At 51.9% G+C, this 19,509-nt stretch overlaps 1 protein-coding gene across 2 annotated transcripts; it reads left to right on the top strand.

Annotated features, from left to right (window-relative positions):
• The first annotated feature begins 1,973 nt into the window (after nucleotides 1–1,973).
• TTL (tubulin tyrosine ligase) lies at nucleotides 1,974–19,240 on the top strand. Of its 2 annotated transcripts, none has more exons than XM_087775886.1 (7): nucleotides 1,974–2,315; nucleotides 6,705–6,783; nucleotides 8,494–8,726; nucleotides 11,683–11,818; nucleotides 11,914–12,183; nucleotides 13,159–13,302; nucleotides 15,205–19,240. In XM_087775886.1, the coding sequence occupies exons 1-7, from the start codon at nucleotides 2,159–2,161 to the stop codon at nucleotides 15,320–15,322; spliced, it is 1,137 nt and encodes a 378-aa protein (XP_087632012.1). In that variant the 5' UTR covers nucleotides 1,974–2,158; the 3' UTR covers nucleotides 15,323–19,240. The 2 variants fall into 2 exon arrangements, with proteins under 2 accessions (XP_087632012.1, XP_087632013.1); XM_087775887.1 differs by lacking the exon at nucleotides 15,205–19,240 and adding an exon at nucleotides 14,622–15,163.
• Nucleotides 19,241–19,509: the final 269 nt, after the last annotated feature.

The following is a 19,509-nucleotide window of genomic DNA, read 5'->3' as shown; positions in this document are numbered from 1 at the left end:
CGGAGAGCTGGAAAGGACGTTTTTCCTTTGCGGGCAGAGGAGCCTGAGCAGGCTAACGCTGCAGCACTTTCTTCCGAGCCATCCAGGACGGGGGGCAAGACAAGCTGTGAAATTCACTTTGTCACCACCTGGCCAGTGCCAGTCCAGGAAAACTTTCAATAAAGAAGGTAAAATTTCATTCCAGGGCAGGAGAAAGGTGAGATTTAATGTCCCAATTTCTTCCCCATCTCTCTAGTCTTGTCAAAAGGACAACAGATGGGGTCTCAAATTAATGGGATTGAGGGCTGACAGTTCCCATTCCCACTCTGCCCACGCAGGAACGTATCCACAGGCCAAGGTGTGCACTAAAAAATTACCATGGCTCACTTTTACGTGGCAGGGTTGAGACAACATTGCTTCAAAATCCTTTTCTTTTTCTTGGGGAGGTATTTTAAGCTCTGACTTTTCCTGTTTTACATTCAGGAAACAACTTTTAGCTTCATAAAGGCAAAATTCAGTATCCCAAGTTTCCTCCCAGTAACAAATAGAACACGCCATAGCATCCCATTTTAACAACCTCCACTTTGGCATTCTGTCAAAGTTGATAAAAAATAATCTGACAGTTCTTTTTCATTTGAATGTTGTTGTCACCCATTTGGCCTATAGTTAAGTGTTCTGTATTTTCCTTAGACTATTAATAAAATTGGTGTTTTATTATACCAGCTTAGAAACACTAATTGTTGTCCCTGTCCATAATTCTTTCACGGTGAGAAGCATTTCATTAAAAACATTCGGAAAAGTATTTCATTAGAAACATTTTGAACAATTTAGCAGGAGAAAATGAGATAGCAGACATTTTTTAAATTAAGTTTTTCTGTCCATGAATCACATCACACCTTGTGCTGTCAAAGAAGGCAATAACATCACCGCACAGCTCATGACCAATCTACCAGACATCTGAGTTTCCTTCAGCAAAATGTTCTTGATTTGTTGGAAATATGTCATGATTTATAGCAACCAATGTGAGTATGCAATGCTGATGTCATTCCTTGTACAGTGTCTGTAGGAAAAACGGGGCACTAACGCACTCAAGAACTCATACTTTTCATTACTGATAGGGTTGTTAGGACACACCTGACTTGGGGGGAGGGGGAATCTGATTTCCAGGTTCTGAATTTGAGAGACAAGATGTCTTTGGCCTGCTGCAGACTTGTTTACGAGGACAGAAGTGATGGTTACAAACAAAAAGACCTTTTCACAAACAGAAAAAACAAAGGTGGTAACAATGCATGAGAAGATAAGAACACATCTTTAGGAAAAGTAAAAGATATCAAGGAAAACGTGAAGGGTTGAACAGGTTAAGCAGAGGGGAAGGTCTGCCGGCGCTCCAGCCCCAGTGCGGCGTGGCTCAGAGCACTGGATCACCCCCCCCCGACACGGAGAACCGCGGCCTGAGGGGGCAGAGCGGAGGAGGCAACCTGGCCCCTTCCTTGCTTGCTGCCCTCCTTTGGATAAACTCTGGCTTATCGACATCCTCGCACTGGACGCAATACCTAGGCGCAGCCTGACGAGCACTGAGCTGGGGGGAACGGCCCCTTCCCTCCGCCTCGCGGCTGTGCCCCTCTTCGTAGGGCCCTCGGGACTGTGCCCGCCTCACGGAGCCCCCCCAGCTCCAGCCTCCGCCATTGCTGACTCCCCCCTTCATCCTGCATGTCATGGGGTTCCCGTTGCCTCCAGCCTCCCCGGGTCCCGCCGGGCGGCTGCCTGCCCCAGCTCGCAGACGTCCGTGCCGGCCGTGTGGCGGCGGCAGCCTGCGCGGGTGCGCCAGGCCGCCCGCGGGCCCTCGCCAGGGCCAAGGCCGCACAGGCGGCGGACATGGCGCCCGCGGCGGGGAGGCCGCTTCCCGCCCGCCACACCCTTGCGACGTCACTGCCTTTCCGGTCCGGAGGGGGCGGTTCTGCTTCCGGGTCAACACCCCCCCCCCCCCCCGCCGCCGCCCCGGGCAGGCTCGGGCGGGCGGTGCGCGGGGGCGGCGGCCCCGGCCATGCGGAGCCGGGGCGGACGGCGGCGGCGGCCGGGCAGGGCCCTGCCTGGGCTGCGGCGGGGCCCCATGGGCCTGGGTCACCCCTCGGGCCGCCGGGGGTAGGGTGGGGTGTCCCGTCCCCCCGTCCTTGCCGCCATGTACACCTTCGTGGTGCGGGACGAGGGCAGCAGCGTGTACGCCGAGGTCAGCCGGTTGCTGCTGGCCAGCGGGCAGTGGCGGCGCCTCCGGAGGGACAACCCCCGCTTCAACCTGATGCTGGGCGAGAGGAACCGGCTCCCCTTCGGCAGGCTGGGTAAGGCTGTGTGCCCCCCCGCCGCCCCTCCCTCACCCCCCGGTTGTGCCCTTCCCGCCTACCGGGGTTCCCCCGCCCCGGGGGGGGGATGCCCCGCCGCTCGTCGCAGCTTTCCGCCCCCCCCTGCGGGGTCTGCGGGCAGGGCGCGCCCCGGCGGAGGCCCCCGCAGCTTGGGAGGGGGTGACCCCCCCTTCCCCCGGCCCCTGTCGCCGGGGCTCCCGCCGGCAGCGGCAGCCGGCCGTGCCCCGGGGCTCCCTCCCACCGGCACCCGCGGCCGCCCCGCTCTGCGTCGCCCAGAACAAAGGGCGGGGAGCGGGGAGGGGGGGCTCCTGCGGAAACCGGCCCGGGGACCGGCTGTCCTTGCCGGGGGCTGCCGCCACCAGCCGGGGCGCAGAGGACACCCAGCCCCCCAAGTTCCCGGAGGGGGGTTGCACCGGTGCCCCCCAAAACACCCAGCCCAGCTTGGTGGAAGGTACCCAGAGACACCACCCCACCCACCCACCCCCCCCCCCATGTCGCAGACCCTCAGGGTCCCCCCGGGCGCAGCCCCCGCCTCCCGGCCTCCCTGCCTTGTCCTGCAGCCCCGCGTTTGGGGCCGTCTTCGCCATTGCGGGGGGCTCCCAGTCACCCAGCGCGGGTTTGTGGGGAGCACGGCGGTGCCAGCGGCATCCCCCTGCCTGGCGCGGGGCGGGGACGTGGCGGTGCTGAGGTTACACGTTGTGGGGGTGTTCCTACAATTTGGAACAGGTGGGGGAACAGGTCTGAGCCCGGCACGCTCGAACCCTCGCCCCGGAGCTGAGGCTGGTGGGGATGTGCCTCTGCAGGGGTTTGGTGGGGGTGACAGCACGTCTAGTCCCTGCTTGGAGCAGAGTGAGGGTTATTCCAGAGCCTGTGTGTGAGTGTGTAGGGCGAGGCCAGCCCCCAGCCCCTCACACACCTTCTCCCCTGCTGTCTGACCTCCTCTGCCAACAGGCAGGGCCCCAGCAGCTTCCCCGTGCAGGCTTGTCCCCTGCCTGCCATGCACTCTGCCTGTCCCGTGGCTGGCAGGGCTGTCAGTACGGCCACCCTAGCCCTCTGTCCTGCTGGGTGGGGAAGAGCCCAGGCGCAGGGACAGAGAGTGCCACGCACTGCCCGCGAGCGGGGAGAGCCAAGGCAGGCGCTGGCAGCGTTGTAGGGCGCGGCGGGGAGCAGAGATGCACTGTCATTGCCCACGGTTGGGGGCGAGCCGGCAGGAGCCGCAAGGCTGGCAGGTCTCCGTGCACGGTGCCAGCTGCTGTGCTGGCTCCTGTCACCAGGCCTGTCAGAGCAGCTGTGGGATGAGGACGCTGCAAACCCCAGCAGAGCAGGTGTTTCCCTCCTGCAGTCCCCTCTGTCTGCATCCGATGGCTGGCAGGACACTCCTGGCCTCCCTCCCTGCCCTTGGCCCTGGTTTCTTCCTTCCTTGGGGGCATTTTGCAGCACTGCTGCTGGCTGCAGAAACGTCGGAGCAGGAGGAGCCCCCTCGCCCCAGCAGCTCTAGGGCAGGATGGCTTTTGCAGCCCCTTTCTTGCAGTTGAGACCCAGCACTGACTGCGCTTTCAGATTTGCAAGTCACCACCTCCAGCACCTCTTCCCTTCTCTCCCCATGCGTTTGTGAGTGGAAAGCCCCCATCGCATGGCGATGCCATCTGGTCACCTCCCAGCGTCGGGGCGTCTGCAGCAGGCAGGGAAACACCAGGAGAGGCTTAAGCACCAAGGATGCTCACACACGCTGTAGCCAGGCGCAGCAAGCAGACCTGTGCTTTAACGTGGCCAGCAGGCAGGGCCTGTGAGCATCAGGCTTCGTTGCAGAACAAGTACAGTTCTTTGATGTGAGTGGGCCTGCACAAGCGCGTCCAGCCATGGTGGGCTTGTGGCCGTCTCTTACTAATTCCTTTCATTCTCAAAAAGCGACCTGGGGTGGTGGAAGGGATTCAGCAAGCCCTTCAGCATCTGATGCCTGAAAATTCAGTTTCTCACAGCCAAGACACATCTATGACCCGTGGAGAGGGACCGTGCTTTGGCACTGGCTTCTTTAACCCATCCTCCTGTAGCAGGAGCTGGTTGCCTGAAATCAGTAGACTCAGACCAAAAATAACATGGTTATTTTGGTACATCTTCCAAAAAGCTGCATCTTCTCTGGTACATCTTCCTAAAGCTCTCCTCCTGAGCAACTGTTGCATCAAAGCTGGCTTGGTTTGTGTTTTGTAAAGGCTCTACACAGTGGAAGCAGATGTTAATTCAAGGAACTGTAGGGATTTGTGTTACTTGGGGGCTAAGCTAGATCATTTGACGTGGGAGAGGGGTAGAAATGGGGACTCTCAGCATGCACCGCTGCTTCTGCCCAGCTGCAGGGACTTCTGTTGCTCTCACTGATACCCTAATTCTTGGGGGATCCTGCCATTAAGCTGTGAGTGTCTGCATCTAAGTCTGTATCTAATGGAAAAGGAGTTTGTGCTAAGGGGAGGGAAAGGAGGAACAGGCTGCAGAGGCCTCATGGAGCAGAGGATGCTGGACTACGCCCTGCTGGCCACGGGAAGATAGCCAGTTTGCTCAGTGCCTTGGCAGCTTTTTAACCCTGCTAAATGTGTGGTGCAGACCTCGCAACACGCCCAAGAACCTGTTCCCCTTCCCGCCTCGTGGTCCCTCCTTGCTAACCACAAGACTCGACATTGCAGCCCACTGGTCCGTGGAGATGCTCGGGGAACCAACGAGGATGTGCCTCCCAGCGGGTCAGAGTTATCCAACAGCAGTGGTTTCAAAGCAGGTTTCAGCCGTTCCCGTCCTTTCACCAGCCCCATTCCTCTGTCACTGGTGACAGGGTGGACTGACCACTGTGGGGCAGAGCCCACACAGAGTGGTGGGATCTGCTTCGGGACCTCGATTCCTCCAAGCAAAATCAATAAACTGGAAACAGAAGGAAATTTGACGGTTTTTACTAATGTCTTTTAGTAAATTAGTGCCTGGCAGTGCTGGTTACACATTGGAGTGCCTGAAGTTACAGATCTTTTCTAGAAGATGGCTTTCAGCTATCTTGTATTTAGTGACCCAGGTCAGGGTCATGACTTTGGGGCTGAAATAGATATTCGCTCTCTGTGATCTCGCAGCTGCCTGATGTTTAAGGTAATGTTTGCTCCAGGCAATCACCAAGGAGCATAACTAAAACTCTGAATCCTTTTTCAGGGTCTAAATCACTCCCACAGGCATTTTTTTGAAAAGAGAAAGTGAAGATGGAAGTAACTGCCGCGCTTGGGGGATCCCCCTGGTCCTAGGTCATTTCAAACCAGAGCAGTTTTCCATCATGTTTTCCCTATCGATGCTCTTGTCGGTTGTTGTCACCGGTGAGCCAGGTATTGCCCCAGGCATCACTCACCTCTTGCACATCCGTGTTCAGCTGCGCTGGTTGTGTGGGAGAGGCTGCGTGGTGTTGCCCAGATTTGCGTTACCCTTTGGACAACCGCTGCCATCCAGTTCCCACAGAGAGTTTCCAGCTGAGCTGAGCGCAAGTGTTCGTGTAGTGTGAGAAGGTGAAGGAAGGCAGGCTGTGGTGTGAAGTTCCGTATTGGTAAGGAGGTACTCATCTATTTGGCACTCTTTTTGGCACTCTTTTTGGCACGTGTGAGGCCACAGCTGGATACTGGGTCCAGTTTGGGACTTTCCAGTACAAGAAAGGTTTAGACACCCTGGAGTGACCTGGCCATCAGGATAGTCGGGGGGCACAGGATGGCAATCAAGCACTGGGACAAGGACCCAGTAGAAGCAGTAGGATCTTCATCCTTAGAGCTACTCAGCCTTTGACCGAACAAGAGGTTGGAGCAGAGACCCCGAGAGGTCCCTTCCCACCCTATCCAAGGGGGCTTGCTGCAAACTGCCAGAGGGAAGCAAGACTCCAAATCTTTTTACGTTTCCCACTGTTTTGTGGTATCAGGTCTGACAGGGAATGCTGCTGTATGTGACAAAGAAACAAGGCCCTCTCCTAAGCTGTGATCTTTTTGTATCATGGTGTGCTTCCCTGCATCCTCCTCCTGCACTTAGGAGTAACTGAAATCTTGGCTTTTAAAATCTGCCACCAGCAAACGGAGAACATTTTTGGGTGGCGCTGCCAGTTCCCAATGTGAATTAGGAAATTATTATTTTCCCTTAGAAAATGGAAGTGTCAGATTCAAAACAGACTTGGGTAAACGCATGGGTTTTCATAACTAAAAGAAAGAAACCACAGGAGCCAGTACCAGGTTAGAGCATGTTTCTACGATGCAGGGCAAGGAAATGGCCTCCTTTCTCTTCCCTACTGCACAAGTCCTTTGTGCCAAGCAGGTGTTTTTCCTCTGTTAATTGAGAAGTTTGTCTGACCTGTTTGTTTCCCCTTTTTAGGCCATGAACCCGGACTTGTGCAGCTGGTGAATTACTACAGGGGAGCAGACAAGCTGTGCCGCAAAGCATCTCTGGTGAAGTAAGAAATTCACTGAAATGTTACGTGGGATTGGCAGAAGTTTTTCTTCTAACCATTGTCGAGTGTTGAACCTGTTTGGAGGGTGTTTCACAGAACAGCTGCCCTGCGAGTGTCCTAGCATGTGCTGTCTTCAGCCTCTTGCACTGGTCTCTAGAGCTATCTGTGTGCACAAAGACCTCTTTGTAACTTCAGGGGAAATGCCGTTTCCACTGAATTACATTTGCTTGAAACCATAGAGTGTATTGAATCAGATCAGAGCCAAATCAAAAGGAAAAAAAACCCCACATATCTGCTCTTTTTCCTTGTAGACATTTAATTAAAACCTACTCCTTTTATTCTCTGTTTCATACAGAGATCAGACACTAATAAGCCTTTAGCTAATCAGATTTGTTGGTCAAACAAATGCTTGGAGACATCTTCAGGAAGAGCTCTGGGAGTTACTTCTGCATGACCAGCCATGCCAGGATCTCCTGGGGACATGTGGATGAGCTTTCATTGTAGATAACCCTCGTCCCTGTGCAAACTCTGCGGCCATTAGGGCATCTTCATGTCAGAGCTCTTGATCTCCTTCAAGCGTTGGATTCCACCTTAGTGTCTGCGCTGCCTCCTGCTGATGCTGTCCTGCAGACTGTGTGTGCTGATCCAAGGCCTCTCCTTCCCCTGGGAAGAACCTGGTCCCAATTGCTTTCTTTACAGTGGTGATGGTGTTTGTCAGGAATTAGCAGAGTATTTTTTAAACAAGCATTCACAGCGCTCCCCAGCTAGATTTGTCTGCGGCCCGTGGTCTAGAGGCAGTGCTGAAAGTGCTTGCACACCTGTTTTTCTCTCCTGAAGCTTGGCTGACCTTTATAACTGTGGGGTCAACCGTGCATCAAGCTACTTACGAACTCAAGGTACCACAAATTACATTCCCCAGGGCTCCCAGGGTGTCACTGACTGCCTGCCATTTCAGAGAGGCACAAATACACAGAGAGAGTCAGCGAGTCAAGAGCTCTGCTTTTGGCCTTAAGTAAAGCACAGAGTGAGCATTCAGAGAGGCAGGCGGCTCCCTTGACTCTGAAAGAAGACAGGCCTGGGCTCTGCTAACAGGAGTTTGCTGGCATCTCTAGACATTACTGGTAGGAGAGATGTGCCAGAGAGATCGGAGACTGCATGACGCAAGGGGTAGCTGTGTCCTTGCTTTCAATGAGTTCCCAGTGGTCTTCATCCACAACTGCAACACCTGATCAGATCTCAGTGGGGATGGGATCAAGAGCTAAGCACCGGCACAGAGAACGTTACTGCTCTGGCTTCCCTTTTGCCTGTTGCGATCACAGCATCCTTCCTGCCCCGTTCTGTGTTAGCAAACACATCTCCGCAGTTCCCTTGTGCAGAGATGGTGCAGGGAACGCACTGCAAGCTCTAGTGACATGGAAACTTCTCTGCTGATTGTTTCACAATATCCAGAGTATCTACAAAACGTTTAATGAAAGCGTACAGGTCTGTTTCAAAGAGCAGTGCTTGGCTGCAGGTTGGGGTTGCCATGATATCTTTAGGAAAACCCTAATTTCAAGGATCTAAGGAAAATATAATAATTTAGCACAGACTGTCTGTAAGCTGCTATTTATCACCAAGCAGAAGAGCCCAGTTAATGGTGATTTTTACATATTAAATGATGTCTGTGCAGACGGGGGCACTCTGGAGATTAACAGCCTGTCTCTCTTCACCCAGGCTAATCAAGACAAGCCCTGAACTATCGGAGTCCTGCACGTGGTTCCCTGAGTCGTACGTGATTTACCCAACAAACTTGAAGACCCCTGTGGCTCCAGCACAGAATGGAATTCACCATCTCATAAACAACACAAGGACAGATGAGCGGGAGGTCTTCCTGGCAGCTTACAACAGGCGGCGGGAAGGCAAAGAAGGCAACGTCTGGATCGCCAAGTCCTCAGCTGGTGCCAAAGGTTCATTCTCCAGCAAAATGAGCCACGCTCTCGTTATTCCTTACTCTTTACTTGATCAGTAGAGTCCCAGGGTTTGGCTGAACCCAGCTGATATCTAGCGTGTCTATGCAGGGCTTCACCTACCAACTTCATGCCAGTCAAGCCAGCACAGGGCTCTCCTTTGTCTGCTGGGTGGCATGGGGCTCCTGACAAGCATTGTAACATGCATATGCTACCTAGGACATGGATGGCAGTGAAAGGACCTCTACTTTTCTATACATGCGCCTCAAAATGCGTGAAAGTTTGCTGCAGGGAGAAGGCAGCAGGGACCAGCAGGCGAGGGGAATGTGGAGAGCAGGAGATAACAGGGAGCAGAACAGGCTGGGGGGAGGAGGGCAGCAGGCAGGACAGCAGCCTTCAAGGGCAAGGAGCCCAGCTCTCCATGCTGCAGCTAAGCCTGGTTTCACCCGGGCAGAAATACACTGCTTGTCTTTCAAGCGAACCCAGATGCCTGGTGCCAATGGCCTACCCGTGGTCATGCTGAGAGACTGGCTGAGCAGCCACGAGCTCAGGGCATCAAAATTACACCCAAGCCTCAGGGAAAGGTACCAGAGCAAAGACAAGCAATGCAATGTCTGTATGTCCCTTTAATTTGAGTAAGGCAATAGATACCTAAGTGATAACGTGTCCGTCCTTGTTCCAGGGTCGTTGCATCGCTCGCTCTACAGAAATAATGAGCTATTAGAAGAGATAGCTGGACACAGCTATAGATGCAATGGTTTGGTAACTATGTGCTGTCTGTTACAGCAGTATCATGGGCACGTTATCAGAATGGCTTCATGAAAACCTGCCTTGCCATGTGTGCAGACCCTGGGCAGCAGAGCCCAGCCTGAGGAAGGACCTGATCTTTTCAAAGGGAACAAGCCCACATATATTACTCATATTTGCAGAGTCACTTTTGATGCAGTCTTACAAAAATCACCAGAGAATGTGAAAGCCAGAGGTGGCTGCAGGGAGGCTGCATGGTAAAACTGTCCTTCATGCTGGCTTCCTACACTGCTGTGCTCTCTTGGCTGTGTTTCCAAGAAGCATCAGAAGAGTATGCTTATTTTCATCAGGGAGGAAGGGAAGATAAGTCCTTTCATTATGCCAGTGAGGGAATGTGTTTCTGTGTGGTATAACTGTCTGGCAAAGAATCAGTCTGGGCAGTTGAAAAGGCCATTGCTGTGGTTCGCTGCAGGATGGGGAGGTTTAAACTCTCCACGCGCTTTATTCAAGTGCGATCCCATCTTTTCTGCATTAAAGCAGAGTAACCTTTCATTTTCATTAGTGTGCTGCAGAACTCAAGCTGGGAATTAAAGTGGAAAGCAGAGCCTCATGTTAATCTTCTAAAGGGAAGTTTTAAATGTGTGGAGATTACTTCTGATGAAGAAGAAAGCTTGTTGACATCAATTGCCAAGGCAGATCCGGCTCAGGCATAGCCCCTGACTTGGGACAGGTCTAGTGGAAGCTTGGTTGTCCGTCAGTAAAAGGAAAATGAAGGGTTTAGGGTGTCCTGACTTAAAAGTTGAGAGATCTTTCAATTGTGGCTAGATATTGTGGTGTTTTCTTTGAGAGAAGGGACAGCTGCCCCACATAAGCTGCTTTGCTGCCTCACTGGGTTGCTGACTAGGTGCATGGTTAAGCTAACCCCCGCCTTGATTCCACCGTCTGTCCAGTGCAGAACGGGTGCCTGCTGATCTTCCCACTGCAGGGGCTTTAGTGGCTTACAGAGATGATGTTTCTTTCCTTCCCCAGTGCACAGCCTGTGGGTGTAGCAATGCAAAGTTCTGCCTGGCTCTGCTGTGATCAGGGGACTAAAAATCTTGCCCCCCCGCATAAACCATGCGTAAGAAAGATACTTCGATAAAAGGATTTCAAGTCATCAACTTTAGTCCAAAAAAGTTAACTAAATGCCTGAAGACTGGACATAATGCCAGAGAAGTGTTAGATAATTTTACCTGAGCTGGTTTATCCCTCAGGTGGCACCGTGCCATCCCTTTATCAAATCCCAGAAGGGATATGTTTTCTCTTCATTGCTCTGCAACAGTGGTTTCATATCTGGACTCTTGAAAGAAATGAACAGCGACAGCTTCAGCCAAAATGTGGCAGTATTTAAACGGCACATCTAACTTCTTTAATGAAGAGCTTCCACAGCAGGGGAAAACACTGACTACGTGGATGAACATTTTGAAATAGGTTTTTTCCTAATTCAGCAATGATTTTAATAGTAACTTAAATGAACTCGGTGAGCAGAGCAACACTGCGCAAGTGTGCATGTGTGACTGCCTCTGGCAGCCAGAAAAGCCAGGCAGGGGGAGAAAGTCTGAGTCTAGGATAAAAAAAACCCACAAACCTCCCTCCCCAAATTAAAAACAAAAAAAAAAAAAAAAAGGGAGAAGTCTCACAGACAAACTGCCAAAAGCCCTGTTCTCCAAACTGCTGAAAAACAGGGAAAAACAAAACAAAATTCAACAAGTGCTCAACACATGTGCCACCCCCCCCCCCCCACCAAGCCCCGCTGGAAAAAAACACCAGAAAAGGAAAAAAAATCCCCCAAACCAAGCAGCTGCCTCACTGCTTGCCTAGGTCCCTGTCTGCTGTGCATCCCCTCACTCCTAGATAGCCACCCCCTGCAGACGAGCCCCAGGCAGGCCATGCCATCTCAGCTACCCTTGGTTTCCGTTTGCATTAGCTCCCATTACGGGGGAGCCAGATACCCCATGGCGTGGTAACAGGGAGATCCGTCCGCAGATTCACTGCCTGACGCTGAGCGAACATGACATCGCTTGGGCACCGACCAGCCCTGGGGCCGTGGGTTCTCGCATGTCGAGTGGCTTTTTGGGCAAATGAGCCATGGTCCGCTTGGGCCCTGAGAAAGCTCCAGCTAAGGTAGGAGGATCCTCTGCCTAATTTTGTCTTTGTCTTTCTGTGCCAGGGGAAGGGATCCTGATTTCTTCAGAGGCTGCAGAGCTCCTGGACTTCATCGATGAGCAGGGACAAGTGCACGTGATTCAGAAATACCTGGAGAAGCCTCTGCTTTTAGAGCCAGGGCATCGCAAGTTTGACATCAGGTAACCTTTTCTGCTCTTGTAATAATACCAGTTTTCATTTTGGTGCTGTTTCTTTTTAAGCCACTGAGACTAGAGTTTGTCTTCTCGCCCCCCAGGAGCTGGGTTCTCGTGGATCATCAATATAATATCTACCTCTACAGAGAGGGTGTCCTGCGGACCTCTTCCGAACCATATAACAGTGCTAATTTCCAGGACAAAACCTGCCACTTGACCAATCACTGCATTCAGAAGGAATATTCCAAAAACTACGGGCGGTATGAGGAAGGGAATGAAATGTTCTTTGAGGAGTTCAACCAGTATCTGATGGATGCCCTGAACACAACGCTTGAGAATAGCATCTTACTGCAAATCAAACACATAATAAGGTAGCCAGCTGCCTGTTGCATAGGGGAACATGACCCTTCAGTGACAAGGAATGTGTATGGACACAGCTGGGGAAGCAGAAAGACCAAAAAGGGAAGGGTTTCAATTGCATAAATTTAAGATAAAGCCATAAACACCCCGGTATCCTTGCTCAATGAAAAGGGACCTCCGTAGGTGCTGTTCTCTCAAGGGTATGTGTCGACATGTCTGCATTTTGCCAGCTGTGGCTGGAGAAGGATGGAGTTGAGATCACTTGGTAAGGGAAGCGGGTAGGTCGAAAGACAGGGCTGGGAGAGGTTGAGGTTAAAAAAGGTATAAGGTGTAAGAGGGGAAATGAAGCCGGACTCGAGTCTGCAGGATCTCACTGCTTCCCCCGCCATCAGCAGCACATCTCATTGGCATACGTTGTCTTACTCGGTCCCCACAGAGCCAGCTGCCTCCTGGGCACGGAAAGTGCCTGGAGAGAGATCTCAGACATCACGGTGCCATGGAGAATCCAGGTCTTGACAAAGTGATCCTTCGTGGCGGAATTTACTTTGCAAGTACCCTATTGCTGGTACTTACTCCAAAAGGACACGACACAATCTTTGAGGGACTCGGAGGCAAATGAGCTCTCAATGGAAGTTCCTTGGGGACCTGGTGCAGTCCTTTGTGGCTCTGCCTTCTGCTCCAGGCTCTAATTGCACATCACGTTTTTCAGCATTGCCTAATCCAGTAGCGAGGGTGGCTGCTGCTCTCCAGCTCTTTGGGGCTTAACTCAGGGGTGTCCCCACGTGTGATTTGATGGTTGCATGATCTCACTCGCAGGGACCTGGTTACCATGATGTGTGTTGGATATAGCTTGTAATTTGGGGCAGTCCCAGGGCAACAGGGGACCCCTCCACTTACCTGTGCTATGCACGTGCCCTCAGAAGCTGCAGCACGACACGTGTGTCTGCTGGGCTTTTCATCTTGAGTTTCTGTTTTTCCCTTCACAGAAGCTGCCTTATGTGTATAGAGCCTGCGATTAGCACGAAGCATCTTCACTACCAGAGCTTCCAGCTCTTTGGCTTTGACTTCATGGTGGATGAGGAGCTGAAGGTCTGGCTGATAGAAGTCAATGGGGCCCCGGCGTGCGCCCAGTGAGTAATCAGTTTCTGTAATACCCTTGCGATTCTGCCATTCACATGCCTCACCCAAAACATGGCCATGTCCCAGCTCCAAGTGAAAAAGGTGGAAGAAAGCGAATGGCAGGGGAGTTTTCCAGGCTAACCCATACCGGACACTGCTCTAAGTGCCACTTGATTTAAGTTTCTTGCTCCTGTTTCTGTGTTTGGTATCCCCCAGCTTCCTTCCCATGTGAGATGGGGCACTAACCTCAGGTTTTGGACAAATGGGTTTGAATATAACTTGGGTCATTTTTATTGACACTGTTGGGTTGAAGTTATGTTGCAGAATTAATGCTTTGGGGGTCAGGTGGTTTCTCAGTCTCTCTTGTGGAGCCACTGGTGGCTGGTCTTTACCTGAACACATGATAAATGAGTAGCATTAAGGGCAGCAGCTGGAAGTGAGTGACTGAATTTGCAGGCAGCGGGACCCCAGAGCACACTCTGGATGCTGCAGACATTGGATCAAAGCCTCCACCAGCCAGAGGGAGGCTGGGACAGCCAAACAGCCATGGCCATGAACGTCTTTGCATAGGCACAGCGGGAGATGCTGTATTATGTGGTTGAGACAACTGCAGGAGACTAGAAATCTTTGCTAAATGGGCATCTGTATTGTATACAAGCCCAGTAAAACAGAACAGGCTGTACATCACTATATTAGAATTTGATTAGATTAGATTAGATTAGATTAGATTAGATCATCACTAACAGTAGACAAAAAATACAGGTCAAACCTACCAGACAGCCTGTTCAGCAGCCTTTTCAGGGCCAGGGCTTGGGGAGCTTTCTGTGTCCAGGACACCCCGTTCAGCATATGCACCGTGGTGCAATACTGCCTTGCACCTCCTTCTGGTGCTGTATGGGTAGAATCTGGCTGCTGCTGGGTGGATTTGGGTTGCAGCAATGCCCTGTTTGCTTTGTTTCTCTATGGGTACTTGGAAGCCATCAAAAGCAGCTGAGGTAGGTTTTGGCTATTTGTGGCTTCTCCTCTTCAGGGTTATTCTAACTTACAGCACCCATATCACACAGTACCCATTTGAAAGACAAAAATTGGCTGCTGAAAGCAGTAACATTCCCAGGAGCTGAAAAAGCATCTTACTGTCATGTAGCCCCAAAGGCACAGGGTGGAAGACGTTGTTAATCCTAGTAAAGACAGCTTTGGTGCTAAAAATGTCCCAGATGCCAGCATGTTCAGGGAGGTTGCACATGTATTTCCTTCAGCAGAAAGTGAAGCTATTGTTAACTCATTTCTCAAACACCTTGTCTCTCTTCTCCCTAATCCTGCTCTGCATAAGCTGTGCCACGGTGAAGCACATCCCGCACTTCCGAAGGGTCCTGTGAAGTCTCTGTGCCTGTCACAAGCCGATGTGCACAGCTGCACCCCAGTGCAGCATTTCATCAAACCATGAATGCATCAGTGCAGTCCTTCTGGGGCACATCCCCACATGAACGGGGTCTGGTGTGATAATCACGACTCCCCATCTTGGAAGGCGGGTACAAGGGGTGCTCAGCTGTTGTCTGCCCCCGTGCATCTTGCAGTGACTCAGGTCTGGGGCCTGAGGGCATGGAGACTCTGCTCAGGAGCCTGTTCTGACAGTAAACTTGGATAATGGGTTTTGTCTGGCAGAGAGCAATATTGGGAATGGGAGTGCCGTTGAAAAAGAAGACAGTTGCTGGGGTAGGCGGGGAGGAGATGGAAGAGATGCCACCCTCCTCCTGTTTGCCACCCTGGAGCTACCTGTAATGGGAGCAGGATCTCATAGATCCTCACAGATCTCATAGATCCTGCTGTGAAAATGCATGTCTATGTAAAAATTGGTTGGAGGCTTGCTGGTTTGTCCTGCCTGGGCATCTGATTCTCTCTCTCTCGTCTCTTAGGAAGCTGTATGCAGAGCTCTGCCAAGGAATTGTGGATGTAGCCATCTCTAGCGTTTTCCCCCTCAGTGACACTGGGCAGAAGACAAGCCAGCCATCATCGATCTTTATCAAGCTGTGATGACAACAGGAATGCCTCTGCTGTGCACAGGGAGAGACTGCACCCATCGGGTCAGCACAGTTCGGTGGTTTATCTCAGTATCATGCCAAAAAGTGATAGAGACAGGCTTCTTATTTTCTGGGAAATCATGGGGAAAAACAAGAAACCAGGCATCCACACAGAGCTGTGATGAGTCAGAGCTGCTCAGATAACTCTGCCTGCATTCACCAAAATCCACTTTAGAAACAGCTCGTGTGACTTTGATATCTGAAACAAATCTCTCTGGGAGAACAACAAAATAACGTTAAGATGAAACCCCAACAGGGATACTATAATACTGTATTAGCTCCTCCTTTTCTATAGAGAGAACATTGGGTTTTTTAAGGGAATTGAGCGAAGAGAACGATGATCTTCCGGGACATCGTGACTGGGAAGTTGTCCTCCTCCCGCTGCATTTCTTTTTTCCTCACCTACTGCATCATTAGTGCCTTAGCTCAGCTCCAAATAGGTGACTCCTTTCCTTTGTTCCTGCTCTATTACGTAGAAAGGAGGAAGCTCTCTTGCATCGCAGGATGCCTAAAACCAGGAACACCAAGAATTCAGTTTCCTTAGGTCATTTTCCAAGCTGGTTGGCTGAACACCCAGGCAACAGCTGGCAAAAGGGTGCTGAACTGCAGGCGGTGAATTAACCCAAGGAAGGAAGGCAATTTTGTTTATTTATAGCTATCCCTCTTCCTAATGAGATTTGAATCAGTGTCCATCCCAGTCTGATGCAGTTGGATTCTGTTTAAAAGCGGTAGAGAGACCTCCCTCAGGGCTCACCGGCAGGCTGTAGGATTTCTAGCATCACTTTTGTGCTAAGAGTGTTTCAAATAGCAGAAACCAGATCTCAGTTTCTTCTGAGACACTGCAGTGAATTTAGGCTCTTCTCTCAGCTTTCACCTTCATGCGTTTGAGCCTTGAATCAGAAACCTTTCAGCCCAAATGATTTTTTTATCCCATTTGATCCAGCCAATTTTATTCTCCTCCATTTGACAAATATTGCAATTTTCTGCCCTGAACACAGTCCACAGCTCGGTCCCAGCTAGGGGGAAGGTGGGTGAGGTTTTGTAGAGCAGGACAGAGATTCCTTGTGTATAGGTTTGCCACGCAGCTGGGGAGGCAGGTGTTTTGGGGGGAAGGGGAGCTTAAATTCCTTGAGGTCCCTGAATTTCAGACCTAACATCTGCTTTGAGTATAACCTAAATCCCTGGCATATTGCCCACCCTGTGAAGTGTATCTGAATTCTCAGCGTGAGCCCAGCACATCCCTCCCAAGCTAGAGCTCTTTGCAGAGCACAGTGGCGCTTGTAACAGCAGCAGGCTTTGTGGGGGGTGTTCAGGGCTGTGTTCTGCTGCCTCTGGCAGGGAGAGGTGGTTGGCACCGAAATAAACTGGTTGCCGTTACCCAAAACAAACAAACAAGAAGAGATTGTAGAGGTTACAAGCTTCTGGCTGCCTGTGTTTAATGGGAATCGAATCAAGCAATGGGATTTCTGCCTCCCTCAGAAGATCCTAGCGCTTTGGCATACTCATCTCTGCTCGTGATGGAGATTTCAGAGGTCTTTGTGCCAGCAGATGATCTTGGCACCTTTCTGTAGGCAGGACTGAAGTGCCCAGGTGTCCTTGGAGTGATGCATTTTGATCGTGCTGTTATGGGATGGACATTTGTTGCAACATGCTGTGAATCCAGAAGTGGCACCATTTCACACAGGGCCACTAAAATCCAGGAGGGAACAGAGCGCTTAGCAAAACCCCGTGGAAGCATCGCGGAGAGGGCTCATCCCAAAGAGCGGCACAGGCACCTCTGAAGTTGTCAGCGCCCTGAAGCGTGGCGTGGAGCCGCATCTGCCGGGGGTGTGGCGGATGGAGGATGCACTGCTGCACGCTGAGAAGGGACAGGGAGCGGGAGCTGCGTGAAAACGGGCCTGCGGCTTTGTTCCCCTGCACTGCGAGTGCCGGCGGGTGGCTTCGCTTCCAGGGAGACCCTGAGTGCCAGGATTTGGGCCTTGTGGGTGCTCAGAAGAGAGACCGTGAATGCGTCAGTCCATGAGACGGGAAGCGCTGGGTGATAAGCTGGGAGGGGGGTGTGGGGGAAGGACTGGTTGGGTTTTTTAACCTTAAGGTAGCACGTAGATGTCAAAATTTCACTGCAGGACAGGTAAAGCGTAGTGGTAACGCTCCAAGGTAAAATGTAGGCTGTAACGGTTGTTACTCAACTTGCAAAGTTCACCACGTCTCCATTGGCATTTTCACGTGTTAGCTCATGTGAGCTTAAAAATTACACCTTTTTGCCCAGAAAAGGGAAGATCTAACAGCAATCGCTCTGGTCCAGGATGTGCCTGAGGTGACAGAGGAGACGTTGGGCTCTCACAAGCGCTAGGGCAGACGAGAGCAGAGTGCCAAGTGAGAAGAGAAGATTTTTCCCCTTCATAATGAAATGGGAAATGCTCATTTTCTGGGGTGCTAGACCCATCCTTCTTTTCCCCTCAAAAGGGAAATAAAAAACCAAATCACTTCCTTACTGCACAGTAATGTGAGATTCCTGCCGACGTAATGGGATAAGGGCAAGAAAGCTGCCTGGATGGAGGCAAAAGCAGCGGTCCCCACTGGAGCAGCTGGTACCACCGGGAGGAGCAGCAGCTCAGGAGCCTCTGCCTAACTCCAAGGCCTTTTCTTCCCCCTTTTTCACCCTGGATTGTGTTGTGGCATGTCAGCAGCTGGCCAGTTTTGCTGCTCAGCTGAAAGTGGGGCTTCAACTTGATGGCAGAGCCATGACCACAGGTGTTGCAGCTATTCATACCCTGCCTTTTCAGCTGGGCTTGGGGGAGATAGTGATTCAGGGACACTTTAGTCCTTTGCTTGTTTGCTGAATTTTTTCAGAAAAAAGCAACAGCCTCTGGAGGAAAACAGCAGGTATCGCTTGTATTTACCACCTGCTCTCAAAGTGCTCCCCAAGGTAAAGCACAGGAGGTAAATGATAAGGGATGGGGAGCAGAGTGCCTAAGGTCTTGCCCAAAATACTAGCTACAAGGTGGAGCAGAGAACGCATGTGTGGCTGAGGCCTGAGCATTGCAGCCGTGGGTGCACCTTGCAAGTGATGCTCACAAGCCCTTGTGAGACTTTTGTTTCTTTCTTTTTTTAGGAATACACAACAATAAATGTTTTCTAGCTTATTTCAGCTAAAAGGTCAATAGAGAAGGTCATACTCTTTTTCCTGAGCTTTCGCAAAGGATGGTGCTGGGTTTCCAGAAGACACCTACCACATTGCAGAATGTCTTTAGTCTTAGTTGTATCCCTTCATGTCAGCCATGAAGGATTTCAGGCCCAGGTGCTCTGGCTGCGTTTTCCAGCAGGGTCTGGTCCCGCTGGACTCTGGGTTTCAGGTAACTCCCATGTGGCTTGTCTCATACCAGATTAGTCGTGACTACCATGCAACAGCTGTTGTATTCCTGCCGAAATCTGGTGGCTGGCCACAGCCCACGGAAAATGCTGGAGAAGTCTAAGAAAGGCTCAAAAGCCACTTCATCCAGGCGGCCCGGCTTCCCAGCCCTGCTGTGACCAGCGCCCTTCAGGACTGCTTGCATGTCCCTGCTCCCAGCATTTCTTGTTCTCCACGTGCAGCTCTCTCCCAGGAGAGCAATGCTGTGCCGTACATAGGTTCATAATCATGTCTCATTGCCAGTGTCTGCTATGGCAGCCCTCAGAAAACCCTGGTGTTGAGAGGATGGTGGGGTACATGTGGCGCTGCCAAGCTGGCAGCCCACCGGGCTCCGGTTCGTGTCCCCAGCTGCTCTCACGTCAGCATGTGCGTGTGGGGCCAGCGGGTGCCTGAGCTCATGGATCTCCGGTGACTCTATCCACATCTCTCCTAAACCATCATTAAAACATGCAAACCCCACAGCCTGCAGTGTTTCCTTGGGACAGCGGGCCCCTGGGGTGTCAGGTCCCCCAGGAAACCTTCCTGTGGGTGCCTGTGGTGAGTGTTGCCCCCCTTGCCATGTGGGACTCCAGGAGCCAGCCCAGCCCCGCAGCAGAGGCTTCCTCACCTCGGGGTGACAGATGCGAGACGGCAGCATGGCATGAGGGGCGCTGGCCTCGCATCCCAGGGCTGTCCCAGCACCGGTGGGAGCTGGGGAGCAGGGGGGGGTGTTTGGGGGTCCAGGGGTG

Source organism: Nipponia nippon, unplaced genomic scaffold (assembly GCF_047370975.1).
Source record: "Nipponia nippon isolate SJK-2023a ecotype South Korea unplaced genomic scaffold, ASM4737097v1 scaffold_4, whole genome shotgun sequence".
Taxonomy (NCBI): domain Eukaryota; kingdom Metazoa; phylum Chordata; class Aves; order Pelecaniformes; family Threskiornithidae; genus Nipponia; species Nipponia nippon.
The sequence above is the reverse complement of the archived record's forward strand: the minus strand, read 5'-3'. Positions and strand labels throughout refer to the sequence as shown.

Excerpts from the sequence above, each read along its gene's own strand:
- TTL (XM_087775886.1), top strand. The coding sequence starts at position 2,159 with ATGTACACCTTCGTGGTGCGGGACGAGGGCAGCAGCGTGTACGCCGAG. Across the intron at positions 8,727-11,682 it reads GTCCTCAGCTGGTGCCAAAG|GGGAAGGGATCCTGATTTCT; the intron begins GTTCATTCTCCA and ends TTTCTGTGCCAG. Across the intron at positions 11,819-11,913 it reads CATCGCAAGTTTGACATCAG|GAGCTGGGTTCTCGTGGATC; the intron begins GTAACCTTTTCT and ends CTCGCCCCCCAG.